Source organism: Syngnathus leptorhynchus, chromosome 8 (genome assembly GCF_054491065.1).
Source record: "Syngnathus leptorhynchus isolate UIUO chromosome 8, UIUO_Slep, whole genome shotgun sequence".
Taxonomy (NCBI): domain Eukaryota; kingdom Metazoa; phylum Chordata; class Actinopteri; order Syngnathiformes; family Syngnathidae; genus Syngnathus; species Syngnathus leptorhynchus.
This window is the reverse complement of record NC_141202.1, coordinates 2,813,029-2,838,205: the sequence shown is the minus strand read 5'-3', so window position 1 is coordinate 2,838,205 and position 25,177 is coordinate 2,813,029. Positions and strand designations below refer to the sequence as shown.

Genomic DNA, 25,177 nt, shown 5'->3' with positions numbered 1-25,177 from the left:
GTGTAGCAGGTCCAACAGAGGGCGCTCCTCAGCTTTAAGGCACATGGACATAAAAAAAAACAACGTAATATTGATTTTAGTGTGATGAAAGCATGCCAGAAACTTTTTATTAGGACACTCGAGAACAATTTTAAATTGAAAGAAAAATTCTCACAGTTGGTGCGCTCCAGGGAAAAACAAACATATCCAGACTTTTAATAAGTCAAAAGCTTTTAATAATATAAATAAATACAAAGTAGACAGCGTTTAGAAAACTAAAAGTTGAAAGAACATTCACGAGACCACATTTACATCAGGACGGGCGACTGAAATGCTTTTAAGTGAAAGAAAAACATTGACCCTTCTATGATGCACTTTTGTCAGCTTCAGTTTCTGCACATTGTTTCATTTAGTGCTTGCATTTAAAACTATGCGGGTAAGTACAAACGTCATCGTCTACTTAAAAGCCTGCTACACTTTGAGCGTGTTAAAGAAGAGCACAGTTTGTCCTTCAAGACCGCTTAATGTAGTGAAAAGCTCAGCTCGCATATCGGTTGGAGCTGCTGTTTGGTTTCAGTCCACATACAAAAAAAAACAAAACAAAAAAACCACTGGTGCCTCCCGTGAGACTCACGACTTGATCTCGATGACCTTGATGAACGGAAGTGGCTTGTTAGAGGAGGTGGACAGCTTGAACGGTTTGCTGACAAGGCAAAAACAAGACAGAAATACAGTTGGTAAAAGTGCAACAAAGTATATGATGTTGTTTAATCGTTCATATATCTGATGCATTAATTGGTCATTTGATTGAAGTGTCAGTTACCTGTATACAATCTGTGGGTTCCGCTCCGACGACAGATAAGAATTGCTTTTCTGTCCTCCCAGGAAGTAGTCCATCTGGTCGTGCATCTCTCGGTTCTACACGCAGATGAGGGAACATGATCAGATAAAGGCAGCGTCCTCAAAACAGACAATAGCTCCATTGTGTCCTCTGACCAGAAAAAGAAAAACATTCTTACCTCAGCTTCCAGCAAAGCCACTTTCTCCTCCAGCTCTTTAATGACGCGATCGCGTTCCTGGATCACCATGCGAGAATTCTGAAGCTAAAAGCGAGCAAAGGACGTCATCAAACACTTGACGCGTACGTGAATACGTCTTCCTGTGTGTCACGACGGCTGGCTCCTCCTACCTGTTCGATCATGTGCCTGACTTTCCTCTGCTGGCTTTTCAGCATATCATCCAGATGGTGGATCTTCTCCTTGAGAATAGCAACTTCCTTCTCCAACTCCTCTGTCCTGAGCAGACACAGACAATTCAAAAAGGTGTCCAAAATCCAGAAAGGTCACGACAAAAGCATTTCGGTCCTCACCTCTGCCCTCCCTTAGGACCTTCCTCTCTGAATCGCCGTAGCTCGAGGAGTTCCGCCTCTCGCTCGCGTATGTTTTCCCTCAAGGTGGCGCTCTCCTTCTCCATGCCCCCCAGTAACCTCTGGAGTTCATCTATGCGCTGGTCTTTCTTCTCCACGTCTTCCTTGGTGCTCTTCAGCTTATCGTCCTGCTCGCTCAGACGTTCCCTCAGCATGCTACCTTCAGCCTGAAGAAGATTTAACGTCATGGAATATTATTCAATTTGTGGTGTGGTTGGTTTACATTTATCATCTTACTCATCTTATTTTACTCTTAAAAATAATTGTTTTTTTTTTGTCACCTGCAATTTCTCCTTTTCCTCCTGATGCTTTTTCTCAGCGTCTTGCATCTGAGCGTACAGACGCTTGCTCACTTCTCTCAGCTTGGCCCTCTCCGCCTCGTCGTCTGCCTCCTGATAGACACGACAACATTGATGTTAATATTTGCGCAATGATGTCATGTGAAATCCCGCCCTTTCTCGCTAAGACTCGGACTGGCTTCGGGAGAAACCAGACGTGTTGTTATTGTTGTGCGTCATTCAAGCGGGACTTGTTTGGCTCTTCTTTCTGCAACTGTGACTCACTGAAATGTTAATGGCGTAATTGCTGCACAAATGCTGAGAGCAATCGCGCCGTAAATGACAAAAGAGATAGAAACCATTTGATTGGGATGGAAGGCTGGGACAATAGCGACGGCTTGAAAATAAACTCAAGGAAGGAGAACGTGTGCCAGCTAGCAACTTGTTTGCCTGAGATTATTTACCCTCGTTTTAATCCTCTCATGTTTAATTACAGTCACGGCTTGAGATCCTTTTACCAACATTGTCTAGAACACACACCAAAAAAAAAATAACTCACCTGTTCAACATTTTTAGATTCAGTTTTTTGACTGGAAGAGGACATTTTCTTGAATGGAGATGAAACCTTCCAACCGTTGGTGTGAATCTGGAAAATTAGTCGAGAGGTGAGGTTTACATGGGATGTGAGGGGACAATTAAGAAGCCAAGAATCATCTCGTGGCCTACCTTGCTTTTGGACGCCATCTGCTCCCTCAGTGTCTTCAGGCAGTAACGCACCTGTGTGAAATGCAAACACATTGTGTGAAACCTTTCGTCTGTTTGTTTTGGTGTGTAAACAAAGACAGCCTGACATGACATTCAAAATAGGAAACAGAATTGGCAACAGGCGTGCGACTGAAAGAATGTTGAAGATTGATGAGAGATTGCTCAGCGTGAAGGAGACTGACCTCTTGGATCTGTGAAACTTCATCTGACAACATCTTCAGACTCTGATTCTGTTTATGATTTTCTTCTCTGCGCGCCTCGAGATACACCTACAGGAAATGCAACTCAGGTCATCATCACCAGTCTGCCAAATGTCACTTTCAACCATGTTGCTTTAATGTTATCGGGGGTGTGATTTTCAAAGATCATAGAGTTCTCATAGATTCTTAAGATAAAATAAAACTGTCAGAAGTGGGATTCGAACCCACGCCTCCAGGGGAGACTGCGACCTGAACGCAGCGCCTTAGACCGCTCGGCCATCCTGTGTATTTATCAAATTTCATCGGGTGTGCAATTTCCAAAGATCGGTAGTTAATATGAATGCAGGTAATATGACTCGGCATAACGTGTGTTGGCTGGCATAGCAGCAACGTTGTCTGTCACTCACTCGTGAATCTTCGCGAACGAACCTGAAAATGGCGGTGTACCTAAGAGTGTCCGAGTGACGTCACAGATCAAACAGCCAATCAGAAAGTGAGGGCGGGTGTGGCACTTTTTACTTTCATTTAAGCTTTGACCATGATTTTCCCTAATAAAGTGGCCTGTAATTAGAATCACCTGAAAATGGCGGTGTACCTAATGAAGTGTCCAAGTGACGTCACAGATCAAACAGCCAATCAGAAAGTGGGGGTGAGGGCGGGTGTGGCACTTTTCACTTTCACTTAAATTTTTTCCCTAATGAATGATTAGGTACACCTGTGTCCGTGTGACGTCACAGATCAACCAGCCAATCAGAAAGTGGGGGGTTGTTTGGGTGTGGCACTTTTCACTTTCATTTAAGCTTTGACCATGATTTTTCCCTAATGAAGTGGCCTGTGATTAGGTACACCTGAAAATGAAGGTGTACCTAATGGAGTGTCCGAGTGACGTCACAGATCAACCAGCCAATCAGAAAGTGGGGGGTTGTTTGGGTGTGGCACTTTTCACTTTCATTTAAATTTTGACCATGATTTTTCCCTAATGAAGTGGCCTGTAATTAGGATCACCTGAAAATGGCGGTGTACCTAATGAAGTGTCCAAGTGACGTCACAGATCAACCAGCCAATCAGAAAGTGGGGGGTTGTTTGGGTGTGGCACTTTTCACTTTCACTTAAATTTTTTCCCTAATGAAGTGATTAGGTACACCTGTGTCCGTGTGACGTCACAGATCAACCAGCCAATCAGAAAGTGGGGGGTTGTTTGGGTGTGGCACTTTTCACTTTCATTTAAGCTTTGACAATGATTTTTCCCTAATGAAGTGGCCTGTGATTAGGTACACCTGAAAATGAAGGTGTACCTAATGGAGTGTCCGAGTGACGTCACAGATCAACCAGCCAATCAGAAAGTGGGGGGTTGTTTGGGTGTGGCACTTTTCACTTTCATTTAAATTTTGACCATGATTTTTCCCTAATGAAGTGGCCTGTAATTAGGATCACCTGAAAATGGCGGTGTACCTAATGAAGTGTCCAAGTGACGTCACAGATCAAACAGCCAATCAGAAAGTGGGGGTGAGGGCGGGTGTGGCACTTTTCACTTTCACTTAAATTTTTTCCCTAATGAAGTGATTAGGTACACCTGTGTCCGTGTGACGTCACAGATCAACCAGCCAATCAGAAAGTGGGGGGTTGTTTGGGTGTGGCACTTTTCACTTTCATTTAAGCTTTGACCATGATTTTTCCCTAATGAAGTGGCCTGTGATTAGGTACACCTGAAAATGAAGGTGTACCTAATGGAGTGTCCGAGTGACGTCACAGATCAACCAGCCAATCAGAAAGTGGGGGGTTGTTTGGGTGTGGCACTTTTCACTTTCATTTAAATTTTGACCATGATTTTTCCCTAATGAAGTGGCCTGTAATTAGGATCACCTGAAAATGGCGGTGTACCTAATGAAGTGTCCAAGTGACGTCACAGATCAACCAGCCAATCAGAAAGTGGGGGGTTGTTTGGGTGTGGCACTTTTCACTTTCACTTAAATTTTTTCCCTAATGAAGTGATTAGGTACACCTGTGTCCGTGTGACGTCACAGATCAACCAGCCAATCAGAAAGTGGGGGGTTGTTTGGGTGTGGCACTTTTCACTTTCATTTAAATTTTGACCATGATTTTTCCCTAATGAAGTGGCCTGTAATTAGGATCACCTGAAAATGGCGGTGTACCTAATGAAGTGTCCAAGTGACGTCACAGATCAACCAGCCAATCAGAAAGTGGGGGGTTGTTTGGGTGTGGCACTTTTCACTTTCACTTAAATTTTTTCCCTAATGAAGTGATTAGGTACACATGTGTCCGTGTGACGTCACAGATCAACCAGCCAATCAGAAAGTGGGGGGTTGTTTGGGTGTGGCACTTTTCACTTTCATTTAAGCTTTGACAATGATTTTTCCCTAATGAAGTGGCCTGTGATTAGGTACACCTGAAAATGAAGGTGTACCTAATGGAGTGTCCGAGTGACGTCACAGATCAACCAGCCAATCAGAAAGTGGGGGGTTGTTTGGGTGTGGCACTTTTCACTTTCATTTAAATTTTGACCATGATTTTTCCCTAATGAAGTGGCCTGTAATTAGGATCACCTGAAAATGGCGGTGTACCTAATGAAGTGTCCAAGTGACGTCACAGATCAAACAGCCAATCAGAAAGTGGGGGTGAGGGCGGGTGTGGCACTTTTCACTTTCACTTAAATTTTTTCCCTAATGAAGTGATTAGGTACACCTGTGTCCGTGTGACGTCACAGATCAACCAGCCAATCAGAAAGTGGGGGGTTGTTTGGGTGTGGCACTTTTCACTTTCATTTAAGCTTTGACCATGATTTTTCCCTAATGAAGTGGCCTGTGATTAGGTACACCTGAAAATGAAGTTGTACCTAATGGAGTGTCCGAGTGACGTCACAGATTAACCAGCCAATCAGAAAGTGGGGGTGAGGGCGGGTGTGGCACTTTTCACTTTCATTTAAACTTTGACCATGATTTTTCCCTAATAAAGTGGCCTGTGATTAGGTACATCTGAAAGAGGCGGTGGACCTAATAGATGTCCGAGTGACTTCACAGATCAAACAGCCAATCAGAAAGTGGGGGTGAGGGCGAGTGTGGCATTGATTCTTCAGGTAAAATCTGTGTCAGAAGTGGGAGACTGCGACTTGAACGCAACGCCTTAGACCGCTCGGCCATCCTGACACATGAGATTTTGCTTTAGATACAAAATCCATTGGGTGTGGGATTCCCAAAGATCACAAACTGAGGATCCTCATTGATTCTTCAGGTAAAATCTGTGTCAGAAGTGGGATTCGAACCCACGCCTCCAGGGGAGACTGCGACCTAAACGCAGCGCCTTAGACCGCTCGGCCATCCTGACATATGAGGATAGTGTCTAGTTACTAAGTTCATCAGGTGTGTGATTCCCAACGATCCCAAACAGGATTCTCATTGATTCTTCAGGTAAAATCTCTGTCAGAAGTGGGATTTGAACCCACGCCTCCAGGGGAGACTGCGACCTTAACGCAGCGCCTTAGACCGCTCGGCCATCCTGACACATGAGGACTAGTTTTAGTTACTAAATTCATCAGGTGTGTGATTCCCAACGATCCCAAAGAGGATTCTCATTGATTCTTCAGGTAAAATTACTAAATTCAGCGGGTGTGTGATTCCCAACGATCCCAAACTGGGGATTCTGCAGGTAAAAGTACCCTGTCAGAAGTGGGATTCGAACCCACGCCTCCAGGGGAGACTGCGGCCTAAACGCAGCGCCTTAGACCGCTCGGCCATCCTGACAGATGAGACTTCGCTTTAGATACTAAATCCATTGGGTGAGTGATTCCCAACGATTCCCAAGGACAGTATTCTCATTGATTCTTCAGGTAAAATCTCTGTCAGAAGTGGGATTCAAACCCACGGCTCCAGGGGAGACTGCGACCTAAACGCAGCGCCTTGGACCGCTCGGCCATCCTGACACATCAGAGTTGGCTTTTGTTACTAAATTCAGTGGGTGTGTGATTCCCAACAGTCCCAAACTGAGGATTCTGCAGGTAAAAGTACTCTGTCAGAAGTGGGATTCGAACCCACGCCTCCAGGGGAGACTGCGACCTGGACGCAGCGCCTTAGACCGCTCGGCCATCCTGACACATTAGACTTAGTTTAAGATACTAAATCCATTGGGTGTGGGATTCCCAAAGACAAACTGAGGATCCTCATTGATTCTTCAGGTAAAAGCTGTGTCAGAAATGGGATTCGAACCCACGCCTCCAGGGGAGACTGCGACCTTAACGCAGCGCATTAGACCGCTCGGCCATCCTGACACGTAAACTGTTGCTTTTGTTACTAAATTCATCAGGTGTGTGATACCCAACGATCCCAAACTGAGGATTCTGCAGGTAAAAGTACTTTGTCAGAAGTGGGATTCGAACCCACGCCTCCAGGGGAGACTGCGACCTGAACGCAGCGCCTTAGACCGCTCGGCCATCCTGACACATTAGACTTTGCTAAAGATACTAAATCCATTGGGTGTGGGATTCCCAAAGATCACAAACTGAGGATCCTCATTGATTCTTCAGGTAAAATCTGTGTCAGAAGTGGGATTCGAACCCACGCCTCGAGGGGAGACTGCGACCTAAACGCAGCGCCTTAGACCGCTCGGCCATCCTGACACGTTACGTTTGGCTTCAGTTACTAAATTCACCAGGTGTGTGATTCCCAACGATCCCAAACTCAGGATTCTCATTGATTCTTCAGGTAAAATCTCTGTCAGAAGTGGGATTCGAACCCACGCCTCCAGGGTAGACTGCAACCTTAACGCAGGACCTTAGACCGCTCGGCCATCCTGACACGTAAACTGTTGCTTTTGTTACTAAATTCATCGGGTGTGTGATTCCCAACGATCCCAAACTGAGGATTCTGCAGGTAAAATTACACTGTCAGAAGTGGGATTCGAACCCACGCCTCCAGGGGAGACTGCGACCTTAACGCAGCGCCTTAGACCGCTCGGCCATCCTGACACTTGAACTGTTGCATTTGTTGCTAAATTCATCAGGTGTGTGATACCCAACGATCCCAAACTGAGGATTCTGCAGGTAAAAGTACTTTGTCAGAAGTGGGATTCGAACCCACGCCTCCAGGGGAGACTGCGACCTTAACGCAGCGCCTTAGACCACTCGGCCATCCTGACACATGAGGGTTGTGTTTCGTTACTAAATTCAGCGGGTGTGTGATTCCCAACGATCCCAAACTGAGGATTCTGCAGATAAAAGCACTCTGTCAGAAGTGGGATTTGAACCCACGCCTCCAGGGGAGACTGCGACCTAAACGCAGCGCCTTAGACCGCTCGGCCATCCTGACACATGAGAACTAGATTTAGTTACTGAATTCATCGAGTGTGTGATTTCCAACGATCCCAAACTGAGGATTCTTCAAAATAAAATCTGTCAGAAGTACTAAATCCATTGGGTGTGGGATTCCCAAAGATCCCAAAGATCCAAAACAGGATTCTCATTGATTCTTCAGGTAAGATCTTTGTCAGAAGTGGGATTCAAACCCACGCCTCCAAGGGACACTACGACCATAACGCAACGCCTTAGACGGCTCGGCCATCCTGACAAGTTCATTCATTGGCTGTGTTGTTTTCAAATATCATCTCAAGTTGACTGTACTAAGCTAATGAACTGAAAACTTTGGCTTTCATCTCACACTCACCTTGATGACTTCCACTTGCTCCTCGGAGGATTTCACAGGTTCGGGTGGCAGAAGCGCCCTCTCGTTGGGGGGCTGCACCAGCGCAAATGCACGTCCAACAGGCTGTAAAAAAAACAAAAAACACGGAGCGTTTAGCACATTCATTGAACACGATGGGTGTAATTCCAAATATTCACAAATGTGGATGAATGAATTCCGGATGAGATCAACCGGGAGGAGCTGCGACTTGTTTTGGGATCGATATTGCAAAACAAGTCACTAAATTATGAAATTAGATACGGAGTTGAGTCATGGGCAAGGCTCATTTTTTCATGTTCCCAACGGGAACATTACGAGGTAGGGAGGGACGGAAGAGGCGGGAAAAGGTTATGCAATAATCCGGCGCAACTATTTCACTTGCCATGGTTAAACGGTATCTTTCTCAACAAGTCCTGAGAACTCAACATATCGGGAACCTCCCTTGATGGGAAGCAGATGTGTCCATTCACATGCATACAAACACTTGATCGCCATGGAAACAGGTTTCTCCATTTGTAATACAATATTAAATGTATACATACACATGATATCTCAAATAGCTTGACATGTCAAAGGGGATTTTTCAAGTCACATTTAAACTGCTGCCAAATGTGCATCATGGCTTTTCACTTCAAATAGGATAGCATTTAACCCAAATGTGGTATTTGATTTTAGAGCACAGTATGTTCAGATGATTATAGAAAGTAGTAAAGAGTAGTAAAGGGGCCTAAAAATAAAAAAAATAATATAATATAAAGGAAAAAAAATCTATATGTAAACAATACAAAACAGAAAATAGAATATTAATTGAAATGAATAAATAGATGTAAAAAAAAATGCAAAATAGAGTTGTTAAAAATAGTTCCAATCATTAAGGAAATGAAAAAATACAAATACATTTAGAAAAATTAATCATCGAATATGACCAAATTCTAAAAAGATAATCCTTGGAAAAATACTGACTCGTTTTAGAGAGGCTAAATTTGTAATATTTTGAATTAGCATCTATGCAAACCTAATCCTCAATGGCGTGAGATAACATCCCAAACAAAGTCTTACCTTATTTCTGTGCTGTTGGCCCGAGCTGCGAGCCGCTTGGTTGTCCTCATGCAGAGTGAGCCGCAGTCTCCTGCACCCCTGGAAAAAAGCAACAGGAGAACGCACAAAAAGACCGTTATGCGATGGGGAGTCCACTATTTTCAAAAAAGCAGAGGAGAAACTGAGTCACTAAATGTACAAGGCGAGGAGGGACAGAGGGAGGGAACGAGCGAGAAAGAGGCGGGCGCGAGGGGGGGGGGACGCAAATGTCAGAAGTGGAAGTAAAAAGTATCGAAGGCTCCACAGAGAATCACTGTTTCCTTTAAACTGAGCGCGATGGAGGCGGATTTCTGAGAATGTGGACAGACAGATTCCATCTCGGGCATGACAGATGGTTTCCGTGGCAACCAAGGCATAAAAGTGCCTTTATTGCAGAATGCACACACATGCGACATAATACAACTTGGAGGGAAGTCAGCAGGAAAAGCGTCTGCCAGGAAGTGAAAGGGCGTGTGTGTGTGTTGTTGCAATGTAGGGAACCCCCCCCCCCTCCCAATTGATGCCCTCGCGGATGCGAGGGAGGAGGTCAGCGACATCACGTAACACATTCCAAACAAGTCTTGTGGTGTCTTGACTCCAAGCCAAATAGGAGATAAGCAAAGATCAATGTTACGACTGTAAACACGCAAATATCAGTTACGTAAGTGTCTTGATATTAAATCAATAAGTGATGTATTCAATAAAAAAATGAATTGTGTGTGTGTAATGGTTAACAGGTGTGGTATTTGATATGTGTTATGGGTGATGATTTCCGTGAGTGTGGGTGTGTGACTTGATCTGGCCGTTCCCATCGTTTGTCTCCATTTGTACTTACGTTTGCGTCAACCTCATTGTTTGGCCAGCTGACGGAAAAAAAACGAATTGCGGGTTTTTAAATTTCCACCTTAAAAGGAGTCATGTCCATTTGAGTCAAGTTATTGACTTTATTAAAAGTTCAAAAATGAAGAAGTATTGATACTTGTGTTGCTATCACCATGGTAACCTCAGCTCATCTGCTTTTGTGGTTTGTGTTTCCTCAAATTTTGTACAGACAAAGGACAAATAAAATTCCCCTAAACAAAAGAGCGACTTTCAGCACAGTGACTTCCTCCTGCATTCCAAAAGCCAAACCTTGTCGCCATTTGTGTACTTAAGTAAATCAAAAGTCACAATTTTAGGAAATGGTGCGGGGGATCCCGGACAAACAAGAACAGGATCCAGTTGCAGGATAAAATGTTGAACACTTATGCCTACTATGCTACTGTATTTTATTGTTTGTCATAATGGTGGTGGCATTTGGAATTAGGAATAAACAGGATGCTACCATTTATATTCAGAGGCAGGAAAGACTGTGCCATGATGTCCCAAACAACAAAAAGAGAAACTAAACTCCTCTATCTTCATTTTCTATCCAGAGAGGCTGCAAAAACAAACGAACTCTCCATCAGGTTTCCATTTCAAAGCGCTTGGTGGTGGTCTAAAAAAAAACAACCTGGTCAGCAAAAGCACAGCAAGAACAATACAGGAGCAGTAGAAATAACAAATAGGGGGTGTGGCGGTCCTCCGACAGTATGAAAAACACAAGTCTATAAATTCCTATTTTTGTTTGACGTGGCCTGCTCACTTACATAAGAGCGCTCGGCTGGACTATTTGGGTGGTTTTTGAGGTTGGAAGGAGGGGTCCAATAAAAAAAAGGGGGGGGGGAGGAACAGAGGCACAATTGTTGGGAAGGTATTACACAAGCGGCGCACTGAACTATTTACAAATAAATGCCAGCAGCTGTAACATTAGACAGCCTCCATTAAACAAAAGGAGCAGTGGAAAAAAAAAAAAATACACAAGGTGATTCAGTGTAAATCCTGACTCCATAGCAAGGCTGAAATGTGAGCTTGGGTTTGCGCACACACCAACAAAGGGTACAAAAGATGGTGAGCTACACGCAGGCCGGCTAGGGCCAGAGGCTTTAAAAGGCGACGGAGACACTTTGTTCTCTGTTTTGGCATAGACGGGAGGCTTAGGGTGAATTATGCGAGCGCGGCGAGAGAAATCCCGAAAAGCACCTGCTGCATTCCACGCATGGCAAGCGCTGCTTTCTTGCGTACTAAATCACTATCTTGTCTGGCCTGTCTACTTGAAGCACAGATGGCATCAATCTCAGTCACGTGAGGTTCACATATTTGGGCTTTTACAACCTCCAAGGAATTTTTTTTTTTTTTTTTTACTAAGTTAAAAAACAAAGCGCAAACTAGAATTTTTTTTTTAACCTTTCACACTGCACTTAACAACATGCAGCATATTGTTGATGTTTGTTGTTTGTGTGCTTTGAGGGCAACAGAATGGCGTGTTGCATTCTGTGGGCGTGGGACAGATGAAAACTCTTCAAAATTCAAGAGAATTTGATTTGAGAAGAACTGGGGGAGTGGTTTCAGAGTGACAAACCGAGAAAACTAAGTGCAGTGTGAAAAGGTTATTCTGCTCACGTGCTACTTGTGCTTATTTATTAAATGGAATTACCAAACTGTTTTTAGTTTTTAATTGAGTTCTCCTTACCGCACTTTTAATGTCAATGGCACACCTAGACAGGTTCCGAACATTAGCAGTGTCCAGATGTTTGGTTTCAGCTGACACGTGAAAATGTAATGAATCAAAGTGTTATTATGTTATCATAAACATGAACCTAATCTCTCGCACAAATGAAGTCAGCGATTTTTTGTTGTTGTACTTTATAGTTTCGATTGGTCAGGTCAACTGAGCGCTCGAATATTTCAGAAATCTTATTTTGCTTCCATGAAATGTAAATTAGCCTCAAATGTCAAATGGATGAGTTGCTCCTCAATCATTTGCTATTGTGCCTTTGCACTTGGAATTTGCAATTTCACATCATCCTGAACAAATACAAACGTCACATCAAATATAATCGTCCGTCTGTTGACGAACTTTGCACGCTATGACTTTTACAGCACAATAAAAGTACAGTCATAAAATCCAAAAGTACATTAAGTGATCTAGATTGATGCCTTACAACATGAAGTGACCTGGACCGATGAGGTGAAAGTGTCGTGTGGGTAAATAATTAAACCATGACGGTAAGGTTCCATCTCGGTGACGTTCATCAGGTTCCATCTCGGTGACGTTCATCGGCCAAAGTGCCCCCCCCGACGTGTCTGAGTGTGTGCGTGCTGTCTAAGCTGGTTAAAGGAACGTCGCTCGCACAGGTGCCTCTGTCACTGCTTGTCAATTGAAAAAGGCCTCGCAGGCTGTTTGCTCTAATTCTTAAGTCGCAACGTTTTAGTTTAACAAGAAAAACCTGCAAAATCAGACCACGATGATGATGTCATGAAAACCCAAGTGGGATCCAGATCTGATTCCGTTTCAAACCAATTTAATGTGTTTAGATATCTAAATCAGGATTACCTTTGAGCCAACAAATTGCAACCTGTATGCACACTTGCTCCATTTTTGCTCCTCTTATTTATTTATATTTATTCATGGCTCTTGTTTATTCATTGTATGTGCCTTTTTGACAATAAAGCGGACTTTGACCTTGATCGGATGAAATGTCTGAATTGGGTCCAAATAGAAATTGGTGTCACCATTCAAATGACATTTTTCTGCAATTCTAATTCGTGAAAAACTTTATGTGTAGATTAACATCAACATTTTAGAAGGAAAAAAAATATATACAAAATATAGATAGAGTATACTTAAAAACTGACCTGGTCATATTGCTGCTTTCTGATGTCCTCCACTGTGCACAGACTTCTGGTCCCGCCGTTAGTCATCATCATATCTCTCATGTAATAACAATAATAATAAGAGAATTATCAATCAAGAATAAATAAAGAGTCCAGGTGAAGAGCACAAGTTCCGGTATCGGCTTCTGTGCTGTCTGTCCCGGGAGGCAGTGCAGGTCTGAACACTTCACACCGGGCTGCTCTGACATAAGTACGTCACCATTAGGACACGCCCACTTTAAAGCAGACGCCCAAATAAGGAGATGAGCCGGGAAAAGGAATGGACGGGAGGAGAAGAGAAACTGGTCCATTGTCACTTCAAGGGATAAAAGTCACCTAAAAGGACATCATGGAGTTTACTCGTCCTAGTTTTTCATTTATATTAGACTTTGACATTAAAACTGATCCTTATTATGCATGTTTCATACATCTGTTTTTATTTAGATTGTGTACCTAATGGTGTGTCCCACTACAAAGTTGTTGTTGTTTTTTTGGTCTTTTGTTTTGAATTAGAAGATAATTGAGTTTTTGTTCCATTGCTGTTGATCTGATCCCAAGTGATCCAGATGGGCGCAGACTTCCAACAGGATGAAGACCTTAATGTCATTAGCGAGGGACAAAGCGGGAATGATGCTAAATGAAACTGAAACGACAACAGCTGCACAGAAGAAGAAGAAGAAACTCACTTAGCACCCACAACATGACGCAAACGGGAGGAAGACGTGACATTATCTCACTGAGACTCTTTCATATGAAAGGTATGCAGCCATTGAATGACATCATAAGGCACAAAGTTACCAGAACTGCATCCAAATCGGAGTGAGTCAGAAAAACGCAGCCCGACCTACAACACAATAAAAAAACATCATCGACAAACTGATATTTTTGGAAAATGGCGAAGTGTGAAGGAATCCTCAGCATCTTCTAACTCACCACAGAAGTCCAATGGGGAAGAAAACACGCGTACTAAAAATAACAATGATGTGAACTGTTACGCCTCTCGACAATAAACAAAAACTTTCAAAACATACCCAGGTGACGGTTTTCCTTGTTCAGCATCGTAGTAGTACTGGAAACTCCATGCCCGCCCTCAGAAGGAATTTAATGTGCAGGTTTGCTCAAACCAGATGGGTGGCGTAGTATCAGTTGACAGTCCAAGTTGTGACGTCATCGACAATACTTTGTTTTGTACTAAGTTGTAGTAGATATTCATATTTGTTTCAGCGTAATGAATTTTCTATTTGACATTTGTTGCTTACAAGATTTTCTTGAACGAGTTTGCATTGGACATTTTGCATCAGTTTTATAGATTGAGAATTAAAAAAAAAAAAAATCAATTTCTGTCTTTGCATAGTTTGGATAGTCTGTCTTTTTTTGTCACATAATAGCTCCACGGGAGGTTTAAAGTCCTCACGTAGGAGAACCTCCAGGTCTTTCATGTCTGTTTAAACCGTAAAAATCAAACGTTTGGAGTTCGAAATTATTTTGGCGTGGAATCAATGATTTGCGGCTCGTGTCAAAGAAACAGGATCAGCGATTGTGTTAGCATTCATCCTCAACCTCTTTATTTGCACTTCTCAGGATAACTGTGGGTCACGGAAAAAAAAGAGCCGCTGATGAGAATTGTAGGGAGTAGACTTTGTTTTCTGTGTCATTATGGGGCTCATGACAAACACAAACAATCCTGCAGCAGGAGATAAGAGAATGCAACAACACTGTAGGCCAGTAGCGAGGAAACACATTGCCAGTTAAGCCTGGTTAATCATAGATGAGGTAAAATATCATCCATCATTTGACACCTGGTTGAGGAGTGTACATCAATGATTTATGATTAAGCGTGTGGAATGTGCGAGTCAAAAAGTTCCACAAAATAGCTCAATCAAATAGCTTCCATAGAAAAAGACAGTGAATAGGTGAATTTTGAATGGTGCCCTGCAAATGCATGCACTGGCGGAGATAGGACTTTTTCCTTAGGGGGGTATCTCAGGTGGTTCTCCAAACAGATTTTTGTATTTACTTTTATTACTTTTTCATTTCTATTTTCATTAAATCAAATAAATACATTTTAAATCAATTAATTTATTTAATTAATCAATGAAATAAGTTATTTTTTTATTTTTTTTTTAAACCCAACAAATTCTTCAAAATATTGGTGGTATAGATTCATTATGTTCCCTATGGGCACTGCTCAAAAACAAAATTGAGGGCCTAATTCCAGAAATTGTGAATCTTGCTGCCACATGCTTGAACTTTTTTGTTTCGTGCATTGTGACTGAGCACTTGCACATCTCTCATGTGGGAGTGAGGAGATGTGTGATTCTTACTGCAAATATGAAAAAAAATGTCCCAAAATAAACACAATGACTGCAATGACATCCTGGAAAAAGGCCAAAACATGTTTAATGAATGAAGATTATTATTCTTTTTACTAAAGGCAATACAAAAGACATCAAACTTGTGAAATATTTGTCCAAGTACAAACCTGTTAAAATTCCATTTAATTACTTTAACATATAAAATAAACAATACATTGTAGTGCTAATTTGTTCAAACTAGATACAAAATGAAGACTCCAAAAATGAAAAAACAGGCATGTGAAGTACAAAAATTGTCCTGATTATTATCTCTTAAGGCATGATATACATATTCTGTGTAAAAGGATTGCATAGAAAGGTTGCAGCACCAGCTGGTTCATTTTCAGTCAGTACCAAATATTGCCTGCACATGTACGCTGAGAAGGAAACCACCTGGAGGAAGTTGAGCTTCCTTCAATTCACCTCACTAACCTTCATAACACTCCCACCCAGCTGGTCTTCAGTGCTACCGTCGTACCATGACTGCCTCAGGCAACTCGTCTAAAAGGTGCGCTACGCCGCTTTCAACAGGCGCTGGTCTGGAGGTTGCTATCGGTGAGGATGGCCGCGATGATGGACGATTCGTAAACGCTGTCGTCGTCGTCTGAGCTGAGAGCGGATGAATCCAAAGCGGGACGCATGCTGGCCGTGGTTTTGCGTCTGTAAAAATTCATTTTTGTTTTATTTAGACTCTAAATTCACCTGCTGCATCATTTCTTTAATCTTCACTAAAATGTGAGCCTTCTTGATCTTATGCATTATTATCATTATCAGGGAAGGGATATGTCTCCCTCTGGTGGCCGTGGCAAGGAACTGCACTTGAGCATGATCCAGGAATAGCGCCTGAGGCTTCCTGAGTGATGCAATTGATTGGCACGTGCTGCTGAATCTTAAGTGCAATGTGAAATAAATCACACGCATCAAAAACTTATTCTAGGTGTGTGAGGAGTGTCCACATCGGAATTTCACTTCTCGTGACGCAAAGAGGTGCTGTTGAACACACCCGCTATTACCAATGTGGTGAGGTAAGTGAAGAAACGAGTAGAAGCAGGAAAAAAGAAAGAAAAAAAAAAAGAAAGGGGGCGGGGCTTACTTCAGTTCCGTTTCCAAAGCGGTGACCCGCGCCTGCAAGGCTTCTTTCAACTCCGTCTGCTCCTCCATGTCTCTCTGAGCTTTCCTCCTCAGCGTGTCGATCCTCTCCAACTCGGTCTCGCCCTCGTCCACCTGCCTCTTCAGGGCCTTCACTTTTAGAGTAAGCTGCAAGAAAGCAGAAGGGGGAGGGGAGGGGAGGGGGTGAGCACTCGTCCATTGCGTCAGAAGCGGCGGTTAACATTGAGAATGTGCCGACCTGGTCCTTCTGATTGGTGTGTGTTTCTCTCTCCTCGTCCATCACCATGTTCAACTCTTTAAGCTTCCTCTCCAAACGGCGTTGGCTAGCCAAAAGCGAGTTCTTCTCCCTTCAGATATGGACACATTTAAAAAAATAAAACTTGCCTTGCAGCAGGTGTAGTTAAAGGATATATAAACTAGCGTACCTGTCCTCAGTGCGAAGCTGTTCCTCAAGCTCCTGGATTTTGCTTTCCAGCTGAGAGGTCCCGGCCGACGAGCGAGACTGACCCTCCATGTCGGCGAGACGCCCCTTCAACTCCTTCAGCTGTGACCACGTAAACAAATCAGAACACACATCTAAAAACCCAAAGGATGAATTTTGGATGATGATCTCACATGTCTCTCCATGGTGTTCTTGTCCAGCTCCAGGTCCTGTTTGGCCGAGCGTTCCTGCATGAGCTCAGCACGCAGCTGTTCAATCTGGTCTCTGCTTCTGGACACACGCTCTGTCAACATCTCCGCGCTGCTCCTCTCCTCCTCCAGATCTAGCTCGAAACGCTTCAACTTGTCCTGAAAGGGTAAGAAGGAGGTCACGTCTCTAATATGTTTAGTCTCGTTTTCTCTCAATTATTCCAGTCGCATTCTTCGTTCCCCTCGCGTACCAAAACACGGAAACAAGAACGTTTTACCTCCAGGATCCGAATCTCCCTGGTCTTCTCGTTGAGGCCGTTCTTGCCCGTCTCCACGGCCGCCTCCAGGTGGCGCAATCTGTTGGTGAGCATCTCTTTATCCAGCTGGTGGTTGTCCCTCTCCTCGCACGCGAGAAGGAGCTCCTTCTTCTGTCGCGACAGCTGCACGGAGTCGCGGACGTGTTAGGCACGCTGGCGTCAAACTCGCTCTTCATCACCCACCTCTTCCTCCAGTCGCCTGAGATTTGTCTGACTTTTGTCCAGCTCGGTTTGAGCGTCGCTGCCGTGACGTTGCACCTCGTGCATTTCCTTGCGGGCGCGCTCTCGTTGCTCCTCCAGTTGAAGCTTGAGACTCTGCACTTCGCCTCGCGACGACACGGTGAGAGACTCGAACTGACAGCGAGACAAGAGGGGGGAGTTGAAGGGCAAAGCAGGAAGAAATGAAGGAATTATATAGCTGATTTTATGTCGAGATGTCCGATACCACTTTCTTTTCAGCCCGATACCGGTTCTTGAGTAGTCACTGATAGTACCGATACCACTTTTGATACATAAAAAATTGCCCCCAAAATATATGACAGGCAGAGGGAAAAATAAATAAAGATAATATTGAACAAAAATAAAAGACCAACATTAATTATTATTATTATTATTATTATTTTTAAACTTTTTAAAAAAATTATATAGGAAGACCGACAATAATTTAATTTAAATTAATGCCATTTTTCTATTCTTTGAATTTCTAGGCCCAGGTTGAAACATGGCCACAAGAGGGCAGCGTGTCCTTCTTACCTCTTTGTTGATTTTCTCCAGCGCTCTGGCCTGCTGCTGTCTGATCTCCTCTGTGTGGCTGACGTTCTGCTTGAGAGCCTCCTTCTCTTTCTCGGCGTCGTCCGCACGCTGGCTGAGCTCCCGCTGCTCCTGTGTCAGGCGGGATGCTTTTCGCTTGGCCTCATCCAGCTCGGTTCTCAGGCCCCTCACCTCGTTGTGGAGGGCCAGCTCGGCCTCGGAGCTCTGCGCATTGCTCGTCAGGAGTTGAGCCTGAAGACGGCACGGCCGTGATCAGCGCAATCATCTTGACTGATTTTAGGCTTCGAAGAGGAAATCTTACCTCTAACCGAGACACTTTGTCTTTGAGACGCGTTTGGGACTCGCTCTGCTCCTTCTGGGCATCTTCTAAAGACTTCAGGTCCGCCTGAGATCTGCTTAGGCGGGCTTTACCGGCCTCCAGTTCGTCCTCAGCCGCTGAGAGTTTTTCTTTGAGCTGGCTGGCTTCAGTTTGCGTTTCGCTGAGCTTCTGCTCCAGTTCTGAGACGGTGGTCGGGTCTGGCAGCTGGAGATAAGAACGGAAATGTTGGATATTGTGCCAAACAAAACATGTGGTCATTCTTTTAGGTTGAACCTTTTTGTTTTTCTCCTGAGCCTTGGTATAGTCATCCTTGGCCCTCTGCAACTGGTTCTTCAGCCGGTCAATCTCGTATTTGAGTTCTGCCTCTTGCTCCTGGTGAGCTTTTTTGACGGCAATCGTCTCCATCACCTTCTTGTCAAATTCCGTCTTCTGCTTCTCCAAGTCGGACTTTGCCTTCTGTAGGTCAGCGCTGCGCCGCTCAAGCTCCTGCACAAGATTATGAGGGACAAAATGCTTTTAGTGGTCTTTTTAGATTTCCTCAAATGTGTGTGAGTGCGCTCCGGCACCTGGTTGAGGCTCTGCGTTTGGTTCCGGTCCGGCATCTTCTGTTTCATAGTGTTGACTTTGTCCTGGAGTTCCTTCAGCTCCTCCTCACTCTCCTCTTTCTCCAGTCGGATTTGAAGAAGTCTTAATTGGGAATGCAGAAAATTAATATTAGTATGAGTAATATTAGCAATGTTAGTCATTACAGAATCAATATTGACTGTTTCCACTGAACGAAGTCTACAGTTTGGGCAATTTTGAAGTTAAATATGTTCACATGGAAAATAATTCACACAAAAGGAAAACGCAACATTTCAAAGAAAAAATATTTGAAACAAAAGTCATAATTACATTGACCCAAAAATAAATGCAACCCCCCCCCCAAAAACAAAACAAAAATCTCTTACTCTTGTTTTGTAGAGCGCAGTTCATCCCTAGTGTTGTGAAACTGCTCCATCCAGTGGCTGCTTTCGTCCCTGCAGTCCTCCAACTGCTGCTGCAGCGTACGAACCGACGAATTGATACGCAAGCGCTCGGCCTCGATCCCGGCGTGAGACTGGGAGAAGATTACAAGGTGTTCCTCAGACGAGAAAACTCGACGACGAGACAAAAATCAAATGCATACCTGCGACACCTGCTCCATGCTGCTCCTCAGTTTCTCCACGTCGGCATTGTACTGCTCTCGGAGCGCTTCGATCTCCTTGTCGTGCGTGGCCACCTCGGCCTTGAGCGCTCCCTTCAGCGCCGTCAGTTCCCTCTCGCGCTGCCGTAGCGTCTCCTCCAGCTTCTGCTTCAGGCGACACACCTCCAGCATCTCCGCTTCCATCGTGGCCACGTCCTGCCGGGAGACGGCGGATCTCAAAACTTCCCGTCGGGGTCAGCCGTAACTGTTTATGAGCGGTCGTACTGTTCTGTTGACGTTTTCTCTTCTCAGTTCATCTTGGAGTTCGGATAGCTGGTCCTCCATGGTTCTGGAGCGAGCCTCGGCGTTCTCTCGTTCTATTCGTAGCTGCGTCAGTCTGCGGGGGGAAGGCGAGACGACCCGCTCGTCAAATCCAAACCGGGATCTTATTTTGCAGGAATATTCTGTTCCTCACTCAGATTGTGTTTCATGGAGTTCTTTCTTCTTCCGGGCCAACGTTTCCTCCAGTTGCAGATTTGCATCCAAGCAGGAGTCCAGCTCATCTTTCAAAGCTTTATCGGATCGACCGAGGGATCCCTACGCACAAAAGCGCCGATGATAAATTAATGACAACGCTGGACCGAGATGGATGCCGAGCGTAAACAATGAGCTCCAAGCTGGTGGCAATTACTCAGAGATCAATTCGCAAAAAGGATTAAGTTATTATGGGCTTCAACTTCCTTAAGACAATATGTAATGAAGTTAAATTCTTGTGTACGCGCGCACCTCTGACCAGCGCGGAGGATTTATCGGCTTAAGCCGAGCATTAATTTGAAGCACACTCGGCAGGATAGCGAGGCCTCTTGATTGTTTCAAAGGCATAAACACTTGAAGCGGAATGCCACTCACGACGTCATTCCTTACTGTTGTTATTTCAAGACCTGCATGGAGTGCCTTGGAGTGCGTGCTCCACCTACCCTTCGCTGCTCTTGCAAGGCACTCTGCAGCTCCGCCACCTTCCGCTCCAGCTCTCTCTTTTCTCTCATCAAGTCCAAGGACGGGTCTTTATGCTGGTGAAGACAAACGTGAGAGAATTTGTTAACGCTTAGACTGATGCAAGTGAACGTAAGATAAGTGGGGGGGGGGGGGGGGAGCAGACCCGAAGGTTCTGAATCCTTTGACAGATGATCTTGACTTTGTGCTTGATGGTAACATCACTCTCGTTGGTCCTGGGGGAAGAAAGAGAGAAGACTGAGTGAATCAACGAGTGAAGGAAAGATGGATAGATGATGTTTAGTGGAAAGAAAGAAAGAAAGAAAGAAAGAAAGAAAGAAAGAAAGAAAGAAAGAAAGAAAGAAAGAAAGAAAATGTTCATTTTATAAGCGGAGCAAAGGAATGAAGGTGTGTACCCTTCTCTGAGGATGCTATAAATAGTCTGCATGATCTGTTCCTCCTCTCTGCTCATCTCAGCACTCTGGTCCAGCAAAAGGTCAGGGGTAACCTAAAAATGGAAGAGAAAAAAATAATAATAATAATCTGACTGAAAAATTCAGCCCCCCCTTGACAAAGGTCACTCTTACTCGTGGCTGCGTCTCCACGGCAACATATCTGCCTGCCGATGGCTGCTGATGAGGCGAGTGAGCGGGAGCGTTCTGGCCGCGTCCCGGGCTGCCATGAGTCGAGGCGTAGTGGTTAACTGCGCCGCGGGCATCTCGGGATGGCGACGAAGCCGTCTGCTGACGTCCGCCCCTGCCGTGGTCAAACCTGTTGACGGCGGGTGCCTGGCGAGGCGGGCTGGAGAAGTGGCGTCTCTCGCTCTGTGACCCCGCTGAGCCGTTCACTTGTGAACCCTCCCACATATGGTGGGCCGCTTCTCTTTCTCCTCGAACCCCCAGCCCGCTGTCCAGGTTGCCATAGCTGCCGGATTTGCCATCCCCCGGAGGTCTAGACAGCTGAAACTCCTGATGGCCGGCCCCTCCCTCCCCGTCTCTCTCCAGGAGCGATCCGTGAGATTGGGCCCGGCGGAGCCCCCCTCCATCATCAGCCCCCTGCGCGGCGAGCTCGCCCCTCTCCTTCTTGCGAGGGAGGCTACTGTAGCCCGAATTGTCTTGAGTCCTGAGTTGAACCCCGTACGAGTCGCCCTTCTTGCCGTCTTTCAGGACCACGTACGGCTGCCCGGCGATGCCCTGCACCCGTACCGCCACGCCGTACTTGGAGGAGCTCTGAGACTTGGGCTTGGGTTGAGAACCCGGTTGTCCTCGGGAGTCACGCAGGTCATTGATGAAGCGGATCTGGACGCCGTGGTCCACAGGAGTCCTGCGGCCGGAGGATGATGTGTTCATCATGTCAACACTGGCGAGAACAAAAAATGAGACGTCAAGTCTGGTTGGTGAATTTCGTTTCTTAGACGAGTGATTTATTGCCACTAAAACAATAAAAACACTTTTTCCCCGGCCACCGTTTTGCGCAGAGAAGCTTTACAAATCAAATCATTAATACCTCGCTCGCCAGTGAGCCTGAAAAGTCCAAACTTGGCTTTGCAAACAGCGGCTAAAGGATACAAAGTTCATACTTATAACATTTGCCTGTGTGGACTTTGTCCTCGTTGCTCCGCATTAGTGATTAACCTGAAAGCACACACCCTTGTATCACTTTCGCCTGAGCGGAGAAACTAGACCACACACACACATTTGAGCGTTGTCCCTTCAGACAACCTTTATGGACAAGAACCAAAGCAAAAATTTGTCATCCATTTTCTTTGAAATGTACTGTATTACTTCAAGGTATCGAGTACTCGTGAAGAATGCAGATACCAGCCACTGATATTAGGTCAAAAAGGAAAATGACGCTGCGAGATTCCTCCTCACCGGTAGTTGGTGCTAGAGTGCAGTGGTTTAACGTGACAGTAAATCATTATCTATGCTAGAGATTACAAGTTTATTCAAATGTGATATTTTTTGATGGTATCGGTACTTGGTATCAAAAACTGCAAACATTGCATGACTTTCGAGAAAGTTTGGCAGGAGGGAAATCATTTTGGAAAACTCACGAAAGACCTTTGAGACTATCTAAGTGGCTGCGGTGTGACTTTGCATCATCACATTTAGTGCACAGTTAGTCGATTTCTTTTCCGCCCTGTGGGAGCTGCAGAGGAAGCGGCGTCGCATCGCATTTGTGCAGCCGAGCACAAATCCTGCAGCCGCTCCGTCTTTGCGGCAAGGTCGAACAAACGCTATCGAGCGCTGACCGTTCCAATCGAGAAATGTGGCAAGACAGCGCCAGTGAGTGTTCAAAGTTGGAAATTGATGGGAGTTCATATCTGCTCCATCATCCAAGCTTTGACATTGAGGAAGAGCTGCTCAGAGATGGACAAGGGTGAGGGGCGACTCATCTTATTGTCCGGCTGATTTGGGGCGGAAAACAAGGGCAGTTATTCTGAGAATGCCAAAAACACACACACACACACAAACCTCCCGTGCTAGTTCCATTATGAGCTAGCTCATTATGACAATTGATAGTGTGTCTGCAAATCCCATTTTTTCCGATATATACCATCGAGTTGTTCCAAAACAGCAAAACTAATTGGAAGTTAAATCTGTCATAATAATTCATACTTCCTTTGGCTTTATTTTTAGCACAAGTGGGATGTATAAAACCAAAACATAGAGAGACCGCGGTGCATCTTTAAGAGATACTCATTGGAGAAAGTCGCAAAGAAAAACAAAACAAAAGAGTTGCTCATTTGACGATCACGAAACCAAACTAACTCTCACACATTCAACTTGGTTTCAGATGGGACAAAATATGATTGTGTCATTAAAAAGGTGTGGAGCATACTTAGCGTAGAGAAACCACAGCTTTGTTTTGAAGCACTTGGGAAATGTCACATTAATGAGTCACCTGTTTTAAGTGTGGAAAGTAGGTTACACTCTTAAATCAATATAGCAATCAGAGAGTTAGATTCAAAAATGTATATTAATTGAAGAGAAAAATGCACTTGTATAAAGATAACAGTCACTCACAGATACAAACAGGGCCCCTCTCCATTTTGTCATTCATAACAAACTGCGATTTTTTTTCTCTTTACAAGGAAAACATTCATTGGCACAAACAAAGAGGAAGCTACATTGAAACCAGAAGACAAATGACACTATTTTAAGATCAGATAAAACAACTCACACTCCCTTCTTTCACATTCCGCACAGACTCTCCCTCATGTACAACTTTCAGAGATGATGATTTTTTGTTTATTTGAAACTTTTTTTCAAATACTTATATAACTATCTGCCTCCTAGACCACATCAGCACATACTGATAAGCATGCCATGATTGTTTCCACTCTTCAAATGATCCACCTCGATGAATTTCTATGACGCGAGGAATTTATCGATTAATTGTAAAATATATATTGTCGACTACAAACTTGCTGTACCCATTTATTGTGTTTAATGAGTTTTTTTTCCCGGTGACCTGCCCAGCATACTTATTCCTCCTTCCCCCCCCCCAAAAAAAAACGATGATAAAGATCTTTGGATGTTTTTAAACGAATTTGATGTGATTAAAATAAACCAGACGGGAGGAAGTGTGTATTATACGCGTGAGCTGATTTGACAGGGGAATTTAATCAAAGCCAAGTATAATCAAACTAACCACTCAAATAGCGTGAGTTACGACGAATAGTAACTTTTAAAAGACTTTACAAATGTTTAAAAGTAAATAAGATCGTCAAAAGAAAGCAGTGAAAAAGTAACTCGTCTTGACAGATTGTCTGCTTTAGCTGTCTGACAAGAAACGTCGCACCACAAAAAAACCTAAAGAATAAAAGTTACCTCGTACTTTTCCCACGTTCCCGGCTCCTCCGCGTCGACGGCGCTGTTGCTTTTTGAGATAATTTAGTGTATTTTCACGTACTGTATCCGAAAATACGCAGGATAGAATCGTTAATGGATGTTGAAAGAAGTTCATTGTGCGGCGTCGGGAGCAACCTGTTACCTTCGTTTGGGATGGGATGATCCCGCCCAGATTTTCCAGAATAAGTGATTTGATTGGACGGACAGCGTGAGATGTAGGCGGGCCTTGGATGTAGGCCCTGCCTTCTATTGGCTAAATCACAGTCAATCATTTAACCTGATTTATAGAACAGTATTGTGACTAATAGTAACAGGAACTTAGTGAGTAATTTACTGGCACCGCAATGAACGTAAAAAACGATAACTACAATTTTCAAGACAAGTGTACTTACAGTAGATTGAATAAAGACAGATGAAACTCATTTTGTTTTGCCTTTTTGACCAGCAGATGGCGCAATTATTATTTTTTTTTCCCACAAACTAGCACACAGACGTTCCCATTCAAGTCACA

At 44.2% G+C, this 25,177-nt stretch overlaps 2 protein-coding genes and 11 non-coding genes across 14 annotated transcripts; all 13 read right to left on the bottom strand.

The window, feature by feature from the left end:
• Positions 1-164: 164 nt before the first annotated feature.
• tuft1a (tuftelin 1a) lies at positions 165-14,249 on the bottom strand. Of its 2 annotated transcripts, XM_085919353.1 has the most exons (14): positions 14,182-14,249; positions 14,084-14,116; positions 13,133-13,994; positions 9,398-9,475; positions 8,321-8,422; positions 2,631-2,717; positions 2,410-2,460; positions 2,243-2,329; positions 1,687-1,797; positions 1,349-1,572; positions 1,169-1,274; positions 999-1,082; positions 803-897; positions 165-682 (listed from the first exon to the last, which is right to left on the bottom strand). In XM_085919353.1, the coding sequence occupies exons 3-14, from the start codon at positions 13,211-13,213 to the stop codon at positions 610-612; spliced, it is 1,179 nt and encodes a 392-aa protein (XP_085775479.1). In that variant the 5' UTR covers positions 13,214-13,994; positions 14,084-14,116; positions 14,182-14,249; the 3' UTR covers positions 165-609. The 2 variants fall into 2 exon arrangements, with proteins under 2 accessions (XP_085775479.1, XP_085775478.1); XM_085919352.1 differs by lacking the exons at positions 14,084-14,116; positions 14,182-14,249 and having other exon boundaries at positions 166-682; positions 13,133-13,206.
• On the bottom strand, positions 5,908-5,990 carry trnal-uag (transfer RNA leucine (anticodon UAG)). The gene has a single exon. It is a non-coding gene; the product is annotated as a tRNA-Leu (tRNA).
• On the bottom strand, positions 6,084-6,166 carry trnal-aag (transfer RNA leucine (anticodon AAG)). The gene has a single exon. It is a non-coding gene; the product is annotated as a tRNA-Leu (tRNA).
• On the bottom strand, positions 6,324-6,406 carry trnal-uag (transfer RNA leucine (anticodon UAG)). The gene has a single exon. It is a non-coding gene; the product is annotated as a tRNA-Leu (tRNA).
• On the bottom strand, positions 6,503-6,585 carry trnal-uag (transfer RNA leucine (anticodon UAG)). Its single transcript has one exon. It is a non-coding gene; the product is annotated as a tRNA-Leu (tRNA).
• On the bottom strand, positions 6,673-6,755 carry trnal-cag (transfer RNA leucine (anticodon CAG)). The gene has a single exon. It is a non-coding gene; the product is annotated as a tRNA-Leu (tRNA).
• On the bottom strand, positions 6,848-6,930 carry trnal-aag (transfer RNA leucine (anticodon AAG)). Its single transcript has one exon. It is a non-coding gene; the product is annotated as a tRNA-Leu (tRNA).
• Positions 7,018-7,100, bottom strand: trnal-cag (transfer RNA leucine (anticodon CAG)). The gene has a single exon. It is a non-coding gene; the product is annotated as a tRNA-Leu (tRNA).
• trnal-uag (transfer RNA leucine (anticodon UAG)) lies at positions 7,196-7,278 on the bottom strand. The gene has a single exon. It is a non-coding gene; the product is annotated as a tRNA-Leu (tRNA).
• trnal-aag (transfer RNA leucine (anticodon AAG)) lies at positions 7,544-7,626 on the bottom strand. Its single transcript has one exon. It is a non-coding gene; the product is annotated as a tRNA-Leu (tRNA).
• On the bottom strand, positions 7,714-7,796 carry trnal-aag (transfer RNA leucine (anticodon AAG)). Its single transcript has one exon. It is a non-coding gene; the product is annotated as a tRNA-Leu (tRNA).
• On the bottom strand, positions 7,884-7,966 carry trnal-uag (transfer RNA leucine (anticodon UAG)). The gene has a single exon. It is a non-coding gene; the product is annotated as a tRNA-Leu (tRNA).
• Positions 14,250-15,525: 1,276 nt separating the features above from the next.
• cgna (cingulin a) lies at positions 15,526-24,818 on the bottom strand. The gene is made up of 20 exons (XM_085918984.1): positions 24,646-24,818; positions 21,397-22,168; positions 21,226-21,317; positions 20,976-21,045; positions 20,794-20,886; positions 20,292-20,413; positions 20,102-20,213; positions 19,820-20,032; positions 19,602-19,750; positions 19,218-19,338; positions 18,925-19,137; positions 18,634-18,855; positions 18,315-18,563; positions 17,745-17,915; positions 17,523-17,684; positions 17,230-17,403; positions 17,040-17,158; positions 16,853-16,961; positions 16,598-16,761; positions 15,526-16,164 (listed from the first exon to the last, which is right to left on the bottom strand). The coding sequence occupies exons 2-20, from the start codon at positions 22,159-22,161 to the stop codon at positions 16,029-16,031; spliced, it is 3,456 nt and encodes a 1,151-aa protein (XP_085775110.1). The 5' UTR covers positions 22,162-22,168; positions 24,646-24,818; the 3' UTR covers positions 15,526-16,028.
• Positions 24,819-25,177: the final 359 nt, after the last annotated feature.

Coding starts and splice junctions, on each gene's coding strand:
- tuft1a (XM_085919353.1), bottom strand. CDS start 13,213: ATGAGAGATATGATGATGACTAACGGCGGGACCAGAAGTCTGTGCACA. Junction 9,476..13,132: donor GAAAGCAGCAATATGACCAG/GTCAGTTTTTAA, acceptor GCTTTTTTCCAG/GGGTGCAGGAGACTGCGGCT. Junction 2,330..2,409: donor AGATGGCGTCCAAAAGCAAG/GTAGGCCACGAG, acceptor CTAATTTTCCAG/ATTCACACCAACGGTTGGAA.
- cgna (XM_085918984.1), bottom strand. CDS start 22,161: ATGATGAACACATCATCCTCCGGCCGCAGGACTCCTGTGGACCACGGC. Junction 20,033..20,101: donor GAGAAAACGTCAACAGAACA/GTACGACCGCTC, acceptor GTCTCCCGGCAG/GACGTGGCCACGATGGAAGC. Junction 16,962..17,039: donor CAGCTTCGCACTGAGGACAG/GTACGCTAGTTT, acceptor CCATATCTGAAG/GGAGAAGAACTCGCTTTTGG.